Source organism: Scyliorhinus canicula, chromosome 19, assembly GCF_902713615.1.
Source record: "Scyliorhinus canicula chromosome 19, sScyCan1.1, whole genome shotgun sequence".
Classification (NCBI taxonomy): Eukaryota; Metazoa; Chordata; class Chondrichthyes; order Carcharhiniformes; family Scyliorhinidae; genus Scyliorhinus; species Scyliorhinus canicula.
In genome coordinates this window covers 3,476,960-3,488,978 of record NC_052164.1, presented here as the reverse complement: position 1 = coordinate 3,488,978, position 12,019 = coordinate 3,476,960, and the positions used below count along the sequence as shown (strand labels likewise).

The 12,019-nt window shown below is 47.2% G+C and overlaps 1 protein-coding gene across 11 annotated transcripts in view; it reads right to left on the bottom strand.

Moving 5' to 3' along the window:
• The window catches only part of odad4 (outer dynein arm docking complex subunit 4), a 91,941-nt gene that overhangs the window by 23,559 nt on the left and 56,363 nt on the right, over positions 1 to 12,019 (bottom strand). For 9 of the 11 annotated variants that reach the window (XM_038779487.1, XM_038779489.1, XM_038779491.1 and 6 more), the window contains 4 exons: positions 11,940 to 12,014; positions 7,774 to 7,836; positions 4,586 to 4,648; positions 1,131 to 1,193 (listed from right to left, as the gene is read on the bottom strand). The exons of 1 other annotated variant lie outside the window; for it this stretch is intronic. In XM_038779487.1, the coding sequence (XP_038635415.1) occupies positions 1,131 to 1,193; positions 4,586 to 4,648; positions 7,774 to 7,836; positions 11,940 to 12,014 (264 nt within the window). The remainder of the gene's footprint in view (positions 1 to 1,130; positions 1,194 to 4,585; positions 4,649 to 7,773; positions 7,837 to 11,939; positions 12,015 to 12,019) is intronic. One more of the 11 variants, XM_038779497.1, reaches the window with a different exon arrangement.

The window sequence follows — 12,019 nt, the reverse complement described above, 5'->3', positions numbered from 1 at the left end:
GTGTGGAGTTTGCACATTCTCCCCGTGTCTGCGTGGGCTTCGCCCCCACAACCCAAAGATGTGCAGGGTAGGTGGATTGGCCACGTTAAATTGCCCCTTAATTGGAAAAAAAATAATTGGGTACACTAAATTTATATTGAAAAAAATTAATGAATTTTAAATTCCTGAGTTGCTGTGCTGGGAATTGATCTCTCGTCATGGATCATTATTCAGGACCTCCAGATTTCTGGGGCGGGATTATCCGACCCCCCGCCGGGTCGGAGAATCGCCGGGGCCGGCGTGAATCCCGCTCCTGCCGGCTGCCGAATTCTCCGGCGCCGGGGATTTGGCGGGGGCAGGAATCGCGCCGCGCCGGTCGGCGGCCGCTAGCAGCGGCCCCCCGGCGATTCTCCGGCCCGCACAGGGCCGAGTGGCCACCTATTTCGGCCGGTCCTGCCGGCGTAAATTAGAGTAGGTACTTACTGGCGGGACCTGACAGCGCGGGCAGCCTCCGGGGTCCTCAGAGGGGGGGGGGGGGAGCGCGGGGGGGATCTGGCCCCAGGAGGCCCCCCACGCTGGCCTGGCCCACGATCGGGGCCCACCGATCCACGGGCGGGCCTGTGCCGTGGAGGCACTCTATTCCTCCGTGTCGGCTGCTGTGGTCCTCCGTGATGGCCGACACAGAGAAGATCCCCAGCTGTGCATGTGCTGGGTTGACGCTGGTGCTCCTGCGCATGCGCCAACTTACGCCATCTGGCGGAGCCGCTTTTGGCGCCGGTTGGCATGGCACCAAGACCCATCCCTGCCGGCCGGCGTGGCGCAAACCACACTGGCGCCGGCCTAGCCTCTGAAGGTGCGGAGGATGCCGCACCTTCGGAGCAGCCCAGCGCCGGAGTGGTTCACGCCACTCCTTCTCGCCGGAGTTGCCCGCCCCGCCGGTTTCCGCAGAATCCCACCCCAGGTTCGAGCAACACAATATTAGTGTACCCCCACCCGCCACCTGCAATTATTGTGTAAATTTCGCAACAGGCAAGGTGAAAGTAGCATTTTTCAATGACAGGGAGCTAATTAAGTATGAAGAGGAAGTTAAGTGTGTGAGCTGGTTTAATGGGTTTACTGCACACTGGTTACTGGCTACACTGACAACCTACCCTCAGCCGTGACTCCTTCATTCTCAGTATTTTCAGGCAATTGTTCATCGCCCTGGTTGGCATCTATTGTGGGGAAATACCAGATTATATAAAATAAATCAACAAACAATAATTATGGAGAAAAAAAAATTCCTTAACTGTTTTATCCACTTCAGAAACATCTCTAAAGGCTTCCCATATAACAAATTACTTTCAAACGCAGTGGTTGTTGTTGGTTACCTGGTAACCTGTTTTCACACAGCACGATCCAACAAACAGAACAAGATGAAGAACTCTTTCTGGTGAAGGTTAATGCTAGAGCTCAGCAAGACACTGTGATTATCCGCCTGCCCGTCCCTGAATGGTGGCAGGGAATCTCTAACATCAAACTGAAAAGGCAGATACGGCACGAGTTTAGTGTCAGCACTTTTCACAATTATTATGCTTCCAGACCAGACCCCAACAGTGGCTTGGATACTGGGCCAAAACCCCAATATTTTAGTTTATTTTGCAAGACTGTGCGGAAAGAATGATTCGCTCCAGGATTGATTGCATGAAAACATAAGGATTTGGTATTTATTTTAAATCTTTTTCTGAATACAATATTAAACTCTTTATCTTCAGACCAGAAAGGACAAGCTTACAATTGCCCCTTAACAAGACTACTCAATTCCCCATTAAAGAACAAGAAAATAAACAAACAGCTCTCAATCCAGCTTAAAAACAGTACAGCATATAGTAATATTTGCTTTACAGAACAGATTCTGGCTCACGTTAGGATTCCTTCAGACTCTGGCTGAATAGCTTCAAATAGCTGCTTCACCAGAATATTTCAGCCTCTTCCTTGTCTTCAGACAAGATTGCTCTGCTTTAAAATATATATATATTTTTTAAACTATCCTAGCGGGAAAGAAAACCGCCTTTACTTGTGGACTCTGTGTTAGCCAGATCAGTCCTCTTCAAAAGCTTTCTCAAAAACCTCTCTCTCTTAGCTCCAACCAGCACTGAAATCATCTTCCCAAGCTGAAAAACAAATGAACTTTCCAGGGACTGAAAGCACATTAACTCTCCAGGGACTTCCCCAGTCAAACCACAGTGCATTAGCCCAGACTAAAAAACACATTCCACTTGGTCAATTTCACCTATGGCTGGGCAGCACGGTGGCGCAGTGGGTTAGCCCTGTTGCCTCACGGCGCCGAGGTCCCAGGTTCCATCCCAGCTCTGGCTCACTGTCTGTGTGGAGTTTGCACATTCTCCCCGTGTTTGCGTGGGTTTCGCCCCCACAACCCAAAGATGTGCAGGATGGGTGGATTGGCCCCTTAATTGGAAAAAAATTAACTGGGTACTCTAAATTTATATTTAAAAACAATTCACCTCTGGCTCCTAAAAGCTCCCAGGCCCTGCAAAACAGGATTTGTTTGAAAATAATATGACCACTGCAGTCAATCACACTCTAACCCCAGGATTTTAACCCTTAAATTGCCCAATGCTTCAAATCCAATATTCTGAAAAATCTCCAGTTGTCCACAATGAAGCACCGTATTGCAGTGCCAGCGAGATTAGGGATAAATTTCCTCAGGGCGTTTTCAGCTCTGGTTCAATAACTTTGGCAGAAGTTTGGTGGCAACCCCGTTACTGTTCTCAATGGAATTCTGCCAGTGTTAACTTCAGAAACTGGAAAAGCTTTGAGGAAATTTCCCCTCTATGTTATTTACCATGGAGATGGAGATTGTCCTCACCCAGTCTTTGACTAACCAAAGTCATTGTGGCTGTTTTAGTTTAAACAGCTTCTATTTACTAATCCACAAATCAGACCTTGTGCTTATTGACTAATATATTGTGTACACTGACTCCTGAATCCTTTTGAACTTTTATGACAGTTCCACACGCTATAAAACTGGCCTAATTTAGGAACCTCAAAAATAGGACCCTGGCCATTTCTTCACCTTGTAACCATGATGCTGAAATAAGAGCATGTCAAAGACATTCTTTAGGATAATGTCAGCCCTGATCAGTCCATTTTGTGCTGGATATGACACAAACTCGTGAATGTGGCTAAGTCCATCACTTTCAGCCCTGAAAATGTCCAGCCTACCTCAGATTATCCTGGGTAAGGTACCTCCAAGCTTTGAGCAACAGGTAAAGATCGCAGTTTCACACTGCTACTATTTAGTAACAGTACGGGTGATATTCACCACTGCGGTCGAGCCCAAAAGTTGTTCTGTCTATCAATGAGTATTATGGGATGTGAATTTCAGTGCCAGTGTGATGTCAGGTATGTAGCCTGGGCATTCCAGAGTGGTGGGTCATATCAAACAGCATGACCCTTACGCTGTTGGCAACAGGCAAGGTACAGATCATACCTAACCAGCCCGTGCTTGCCAATCTCAATATTAGATATGATTCTGCAATTGGACAACATTTTCTAAATGTGTGCTAAGAATTACACTGACAACCAATTTAAGATTGTCAGTCAGGCTCGCAGTATGGCGCATATGCGTGTACTGGAAGCAACATATATTAATCCACATGGCCTTGTTCTTCACAGACAGAAAGAATATGTACACACATTGTGCCTGTTTCAGCTAAACTAAATGTATTACAGCCATTCGCTGGTTCATTCCTCAGGGCAATACCTTGAGCCATCAAAGTACAGCTGCCAGATTTAAGTTTCAAGCAATACTTAACATTTAACCGTCAGCCACCATGAACTACCAATCGCCATGGTAATGCCGCTACCAATCAGAGTCCACTTGCCAACGAATCAGCACTCTATTTGCATACAATATAAATTGATTGTTTTCTCTTCCATTGGTATCATTGTGAATTGTTCTGCTGAGTGCAAGATGAAAAGCTTCAGCAAAATATGTTTTGTTTGGAAACCTTCAGCTTTTCTTTATTCACAACATGTGGGCATTACTCACAAGGCCAGATCTGTTTCTCCCTCAATTGCTGTTGAGAAGATGGTGGTGAGCTGCCCCCTTGAATACAAAACTGAATGGTGTCCAAGGCCATTAACCATGAGCCATGTTGCTGTGGGTCTTGAGTCACATGTAGTATAGTCCGGGTAAGGAAAGCAGACTTCCTCCCATTAAAGACATCAGCAAACGCGATGTGTTTTTTTAGACCATCTGGTCATTTCATGGTGACCATTGCTGATATCAACTTTTTATGTCAAATTCATGTAATTAACTGAATTTAAATTCCTCAACTGCTCTGCTGGGATTTGAACTCTTGTCACCGGATCGTTAGTCCAGGCCTTGGGATCTCCAGTTCCTAACACAAACTAAGATACTACTGTATCCCTTGCTACCCGCAAAGATTTATGTCATCCATATATCTGCAGGCAAGGTGAGAAAAACGTTTTTAATTGGGATCGATGACGGGTGCTAATTAAGTATGAAGAGGAAGTTAAGTGTGTGAGCTGGTTTAATGGGTTTACCGCACACTGGTTACTGGCTACACTGACAACCTACCCTCAGCCGCGACTCCTTCATTCTCAGTACTTTCAGGCAATTGTTCATCGCTCTGGTTGGCATCTATTGTGGGAAAATACCAGGTTATAGCAAATGTAATCAATAAATAAGTTCTAATTATTACTAAACAACATTTTCCCTCTTATATGCTGTTTTAGCCAATTCAGAACTTCCCCAAGGGCTTCATTTACAACAGATTACTTTGAAATGCAGTGATTACTTGGTTACTTGGAGTTGAATTTTTGAGCTCTTCCCGGGGGCCGAATCCTCCGGTTTCACCAACAGTGATCCCCTGTGGTTGGTTCACTGTCGGCACAGATGGCAAACAACAGATTCCACCACTAGCCAATGGAGAGCAGCCTTCACTTTGGAAAGATGCTGGGGGGGGGGGGGGGGGGGGGGGGGTAATCCTGCACTTGTTAACCAGTTTTCACACAGCAAGATCCCAAAACAAATCAAGATGAAAGAACTGTTCCTGGTGATAAATGGTGGAATCGCAGCCGTGACATTGCAGCAAGTCCTCTGATCTTCTCTGAATGGTGGTATGGGACCACTATCGTCAACCAGAATAGGCCGCATTACTGTCAGCACATCTGGCTATGTAGCACTGCATTGGATTGCCACCTAGATTTAGGGGTTAATTTTCACTCTGCTTCTCCTACTCACTGCTGCAACTCTGGAAAGAGTTTGATGGAAGCCTAGTTAATGTGCTCAGTGGGGTTTCATCCAAGTCAAATTGGGGAACAGAAGAAGATTTGGTGAAATTTCCATTTTCTGTTTTCAGTCATGTGGCTGGGGCTTAGACACAATCAGCCTCCTATCTAAGCAAAGACCTTGTTCAACAACATGTAAATTAAATTGTGACTTTTAGTTTTGGTTAAAGAGCTTAGACCTGCTAATCCACAAATCCAGTCTTGTGCATTACTGACTAATATCTTGTTAACACAAAGTAGATTTCCTTCATTAGTACTTGAGTCTGTGGCTTTAGATTATTCAATTTGTGGTTTTAGATTACACAATTTGCTCTATCACACTCTCAGGGTGTTTCTCTAAGACACATTTACAGTGAATTAAACTAAAATTGAAAGAGCTGTCCATTTAATCCAATTCCCTAGCTTGCTCTTTGACAGTAATTCTGTAAATTTTTCCTTCTCAATTATTTATCCAACTCACTTTTTAAAGTTACTATTCACCACCCTTTCTGACAGTGCATTCCATATCAGAACATCTTGCTGCAAAGAAATTGTCCCCTCATATTTCCATAGAACCATAGAATTCCTACAGTGCAGAAGCAGACCATTCGGTCCATCGAGTCTGTACTAACCCTGTGAAAGAGCATCTTACCGTGGCCCACTCCCCTACCCTGTCCTTGTAAACCCACCTAACCTGCACATCTTTGGACTTTAAGGGGTAATGTTTTACTGTGGCCAATCCACCTAACCTGCACATCTTTGGACTGTGGGAGGAAACCGGAGCACCCGGAGGAAACCCACGCAGACACGGGAGGACGTGCAGACTCCGCACAGACAGTGATGCGAGACCGGAATTGAACCCGAGTCCATGGAGCTGTGAGGCAGCAGTGCTAACCACTGTGCCACCGTGCCGCCCTGGATTTTCAGTCAATTAGTTAAATCTGTGTCCTCTGGTTACTGACCCTCCTGTCACTGAAAACACTTTCTCCATATTTACACTATCACAACTTCTCTTAGTTTTGAACACCAGGAGCGGGATTCTCCACCGGCGGAATTCTCCGTTTTGCCGGCGCCTGGGGGTTTCCCGATGGTGTGGGGCTGCCCCACAACGGGAAACCCCATTGACCAGCCGGCGAAACGGAGAATCCCGCTGGCGGGTCGGAAATGTGGCGCAGCGGGGCGGAGAATCCAGCCCCCGTATTCCAGCTTTTCCTAACACTCTCTGCGTCACAGAAAACAAACCCAGATTCTCTTCAATTAACCAAAGTCCCTTACCCCATAACTTATTTGCATTTGCACTCTCAGCATAGACGTATATAGCTCAGGATTCCATTCATTTTTTAACAACTGTACCAACGTTTTATTTATTTATTGACCAATGTGAGCGTCACGGACTAGGCTAGAATTATTTTTTTCCTCTTTAGTTGCCATTGAGAAGGTGGTTCTGATCTACATCCTTGAACACAAAGCTGAATGGTGAGGTAGCGCAGTGGTTCGATCCCGGCCCCAGGTCACTGCCGGGAGGAGTTTGCACATTCTCCCCGTGTCTGCGTGGGTCTCGCCCCCACAACCCAAAGATGTGCAGGGTAGGTGGATTGGCCACACTCAATTACCCCTTAATTGGAAAAAAATAATTGGGTACTCTAAATTAAAAAAAACACAACGCTGAATGGAGTGCTTGGCCATTTGAAATGAAATGAAAATCGCTTATTGTCACGAGTAGGCTTCAAATGAAGTTACTGTGAAAAGCCCCTAGTCGCCACATTCCGGCGCCTGTTTCTGACGGCAGTAAAGAGTCAGCTCCATTTCTGTAGGTCTAGAGTCACATGTAGACCAGACTGGGTCGGAATAGCAGATTCCCTTTCCTAAAAAACATGAGTGACCCAGATGGGCTTTTCTGACAATTTGTTAGTTTTGTGGTGACCATTACTGACACCATCAGTAATCATTACAGATTTATGTAATTAATGGAATTTAAAGTCCTCAGTTGCTGTGCGGGGAATTGAACTCTTGTCCACGGCTCATTAGTCTAGGTCTCGGGATTTCTAGTTCCAGTAACACCAATAGGATACGACTGTACATCTTGCCAACTGCAAAGATTTCTGTACATACATCTGCAGGCAAGGTGAGAGACCATCTTCAATCGGGATTCAATGGCAGGGAGCGAATTAAGCATGAAGAGGCAGTTAAGTAGGGCGGCACAGTGGCGTAGTGGTCAGCACTGCTGCCTCAGAGCGCTGTGGACCCAGGTTCAATCCCAGCCCTGGATCACTGTCCGTGTGGAGTTTTCACATTCTCCCCGTGTCTGTGTGGGTCTCACCCTGACAACCCAAAAAAATGTGCAGGGTAGGTGGATTGGCCACGCTAAATTGCCCCTTCATTGGGAAAAAGAATTGCGTATTCTAAATGTATTAAACAAAAGAAGAGGAAGTTAAGTGTGTGAGCTGGTTTAATGGGTTTACTGCACACTGGTTATTAGCTACACTGACAACCTACCCTCCGATGTGACTTTTTCATTCTCAGTATCTTCAGGCAATTGTTCATCGACCTGGTTGGCATCTATTATGGGAAAATACCAGATTATGTCAAATGTAACCAAAAGATAAGTTCTAATCATTACTGGAGAAAATTTTCCCTCTTATCCTCTGTTTTATCCAGTTCAGAAACATCTTCAAGGACTTTGCATACAACAAATTACTTTGAAAGTGAATGTTATTGGTTATTTGGTAACCAGTCTTCACACAGCAAGTTGCCACGAAGAGAACAAGATGAAAGGACGGTTTCTGGAGAGAATTAATCTCCAGTTATGACACTGTGACAATCCCCCTTCTCTTCTGAGATGGTGACAGGAAATCTCTGATATAAAACAGAAAAGGCAGATTGGGCATGAATTTAATGTCAGCACTTCTGACGATGCTGCACTGTGTTCCAATGCCAGTCGAGATTTGGCAGTGAATTTTCACGGTGCTTCTCACACTCTGCTGCTGTAACAATGGCTGGAGTTTGGTGTTAATGTGCTGAATGGAGTTCCCCCAAAATTAATTTGGGAAACTGGAGAAACTTTGGAGAAGTTTCCCCGCTGTGATCCAGAAGTGGGGTTTGTAGCCACCCAGCTTCTGTGGTCCACTCCTCCCAGCCCCCTGAGAACCCTCGCCTGCCAATTTTTTCCCAGTTGTTTTTCAACAGCGCCATTGATTCAGCTTGCAAAATGGTGGTGCTGAGGTTTGACTAAGAAACAAGCTTCAACCCTCCCCCTGACTGTGGAAATCCCTCCCATCGTGCTGGAAGAGCATCATCATCAGATTCCCCTCTCTCCAATCGCTCTCCTTCCTCCCCCCTCTAATACTTCATCCCATTGTTGTAGATATTCCAGTCCTACTCCCACAACCCTTTGAGGTTTATGCTCAGATGTCCCTTATAAACTTGGCCCTTCCCCATCTAGAGGCCTATTGAACTGTGACCTACAAAGGCTCCATCCACCATGAAACCATCGTGTGCCCACCCCTATGTTACCTCATTTCAATCTACAGGCTCCCCTTACTGTGACTGTGCCCACAATTAAACCAGAAGCCCCCAGGACCGCCATGCAAAAGGGACTAACCATGCCCTGTGGGCACCGTGATGGTTATCATTGACAACACACTGATAGGTCCTCCCCTCCCCTCCCTGGGACAAAGACTGCCTTACCAAGCACAGCCTTCTAAATTATGACACAGGGCCACGGGATTGTCGATGCATTTTGGTCCTGATACTTCTTGCCCAGGACTGCCACTGCTTTTGGCCCCTGAATAATCTCCCCCACCTGCCCCCGTTCCCCCATAGCCCCCTCTGTCATGTGTTTGTCTGGACCCTTCCCCACTCTCCCCCCAACTGGTCAACCATTTGCTCTTCAGCCCCTTTCACCATCTCTGCTGTCTGGAGTGAAGAAACATTGGCCCTGAAACCCCATTGAGCTCCCACAGGTCCTGCCTCACACCCTGGCGTGGCGTCAGAGCAACCCCGAGCTCGATGCAGTCAAATGTAGATGAACAACCTCAAAGATAAGTGCAGGTCATCAGGTTCATGTCACTTATATCTTGAAGCACGTTGGTCTAATTAGCCACTAGCGTGGTCTTTTGATCTCCAGGGAGGGTGTGATTCTGGTGAGCTGTGACCCACTATCTCCAATTCCCCTTGTAAACCATAGATTGGTCAACTTTCCCATTTTACTTATGTGCCAGACAGGAATAAACAATTGTTGCAGTTCGCCCATGCACTCCTTGAATGTTTGCCATTTCCTATCCACTGTGACCCTTTTAGGTAACATTCCCCAATCGATCAAAGCCAACTCATGCCTCATATTATCGTAGTTTCCTTTATTAAGATTCAGGACCCAAGTCTCAGAATCAACTACTTCACTCTCCATCTTGTTGAAGAATTCTATCATATTATGGTCGCTCATCCCAAGGAGTCTCACACAACTAGATTGCCAATGATTCCGTTCTCATTACACAGTACCCAGTCTCGGATGGCCTGTTCTCTATTTGGTTCCTCAACGTATTGGTTCAGAAAACGATCCTGTATACACTCCAGGAATCTCTCCTCTACGGTATTGCGGAAATTCTGATGTAGAATCCCACCTGATTATTAACTTGCCTTTACTGTTTCACATGCCAGAGCATTTCCCCTACTTTCTGCGTGTCCTTTTATCACAATATACAGCATGGGAACCATCAAGGAATAGAAAGGGTCACTAAGTCCATTAAAGTGTATCTGTTCAGAAATATGATTCCGAGATAAAAAGCCACTCCCTTTATTAAATTATTTGGGCAGTACAGTGGTTAGCACAGTTGCTTCACAGCTCCAGGGTCCTGGGTTCGATTCCCGGTTGGGTCACTGGGCGGAATTCTCCGCTCCCGGGAAAAATCGGGAGGGCCGTCGTGAACTCAGCCATGTTTCACGATGGCCTTGGAGGCCGCTCCTCGCCCCCTATTCTCCCCTCCCGGCTGGGCTAGGAGCAGCACTCCGTAAATCTCGGCCGCAGGGGGGTCGCGCGCCGAGAATGACGCGGCCGGCGCGCCTAATGACGTCATCCGCGCATGCGCAGGTTGGCCGGCTCCAACCCGCGCATGCGCGGCTGACGTCACGACGCTGACAGCTCGAACCCGCGCATGCGCGGTGGCCGTCTTTCCCCTCTTGCGGGGCGGCGGAGGGGAAATAGTGCGTCCGATTGAGACGCCGGCCCGACGATCGGTGGGCACTGATCGCGGGCCTGTCCCCTCCCGAGCACAATCGTGGTGCTCTTTCCCCTGTACTCCCCCCACAAGCCCCAAACGGGCATATCTCACCCGTTTCACGACGGCAGCGACCAGGTGTGGTTGCCGCCGTGTGAAACGGTCATGAACGGCAGGCCGCTCGGCCCATCTGGGTCGGAGAATCGCCGTTTGCTGTGAAAAACGGCGAGCGCCGATTCTTCCGAGGGGGGGGCGGGGGGATCGCGGGGGGCGCCAGGGGTGCGTGAATTTTGTCGGGGGGCCCTCCCGCGATTCTCCCACGCCGCGTGGGGAGCGGAGAATCGCGCCCACTGTCTTTGCGGAGTCTGTACGTTCTCCACCTTGACTGCGTGGGTTTCTTCCGGGTGCTCCGGTTTCCTCACACAGTCCAAAGATGTGCAGGTTAGGTGGATTGGCCATGATAAATTGCCCTTAGGTTAGGTGGGGTTACTGGCTAACTGGGATTGGGTGGAGGTGTGGACCTTGGCTAGGGTGCTCTTTCCATGAGCCGGTGCAGACTCGATGGCCGAATAGCCTCCTTCTGCGCTGTAAATTCTATGATTTCATTGAAGCCCATCCCTCCATTAATCTAAATGCCCCACCAAAGTCATTCCTTTAAGCTTATTGCCTCATCACTGCTGTTCTTCACCCATGAACAAGAGGACACGGAAAACATTACTGCTCCACTTGATGCGGCATTCACCTGTAATCCAGATGTGTGCATGTGGTCAGCTACAGCGTGTGGTATCGCGATCAAGAACATGACCCTTTTGTAAGGATGGACATAGTGATGAAGATTACAATAAGTTGGACAAGTGTTTGAGCCATGGAGGATAATAGTCCTCAATCCATTACAACTGTTATTCAATTGTCTCCACCTCTGTCTTAGCCCTTCTGCTGCTGTAGCTCTCGGCCATATCTCCATAACTTCTAGATTCACCTTTCCATGCTGGCTGTGTCCCACCTTGCAGCCTCTGTAAACATGGGCTCATCTAAATCACTGCTGCCCATGTCCAAGCTCGCACCACGTCCTGTTCACCCATCATGTTCTTTCCTCACTGACCTACATTGCTTCCATTCCAGGAATACATTGATTGTAAAACTGTAATCTTTGTTTTCAAATCCGTCCAGGACCATCTCTGAAACTCCGATCCGGCGGGGAGTCGGAGAATCCCGCCCTTTGTATGTTAAGGGTGTCATCTAAATGCAAGTTGTTGCTGTTGCCGATAAACAATATTGGAGATGAGGAAAAAGGCTATTTGATTGGCAGCGAGGCTGGAGGACACCTCCAGGTAAAGAAGTAATCTTAGCAAGGAAAATCAGAGAATGAAATTAGAACAGATGAGGATGCAGCACCGTCTTAACTGAAATCTAATTGTAACAACACATACTGGCAACTGGAGAACTTACCATGCAAAGAGGAATCAGAAACGTGACTACTTGGAAAGCCACATACCGAATCAGTCGAGGATGAGCATTGCGAATCTAAA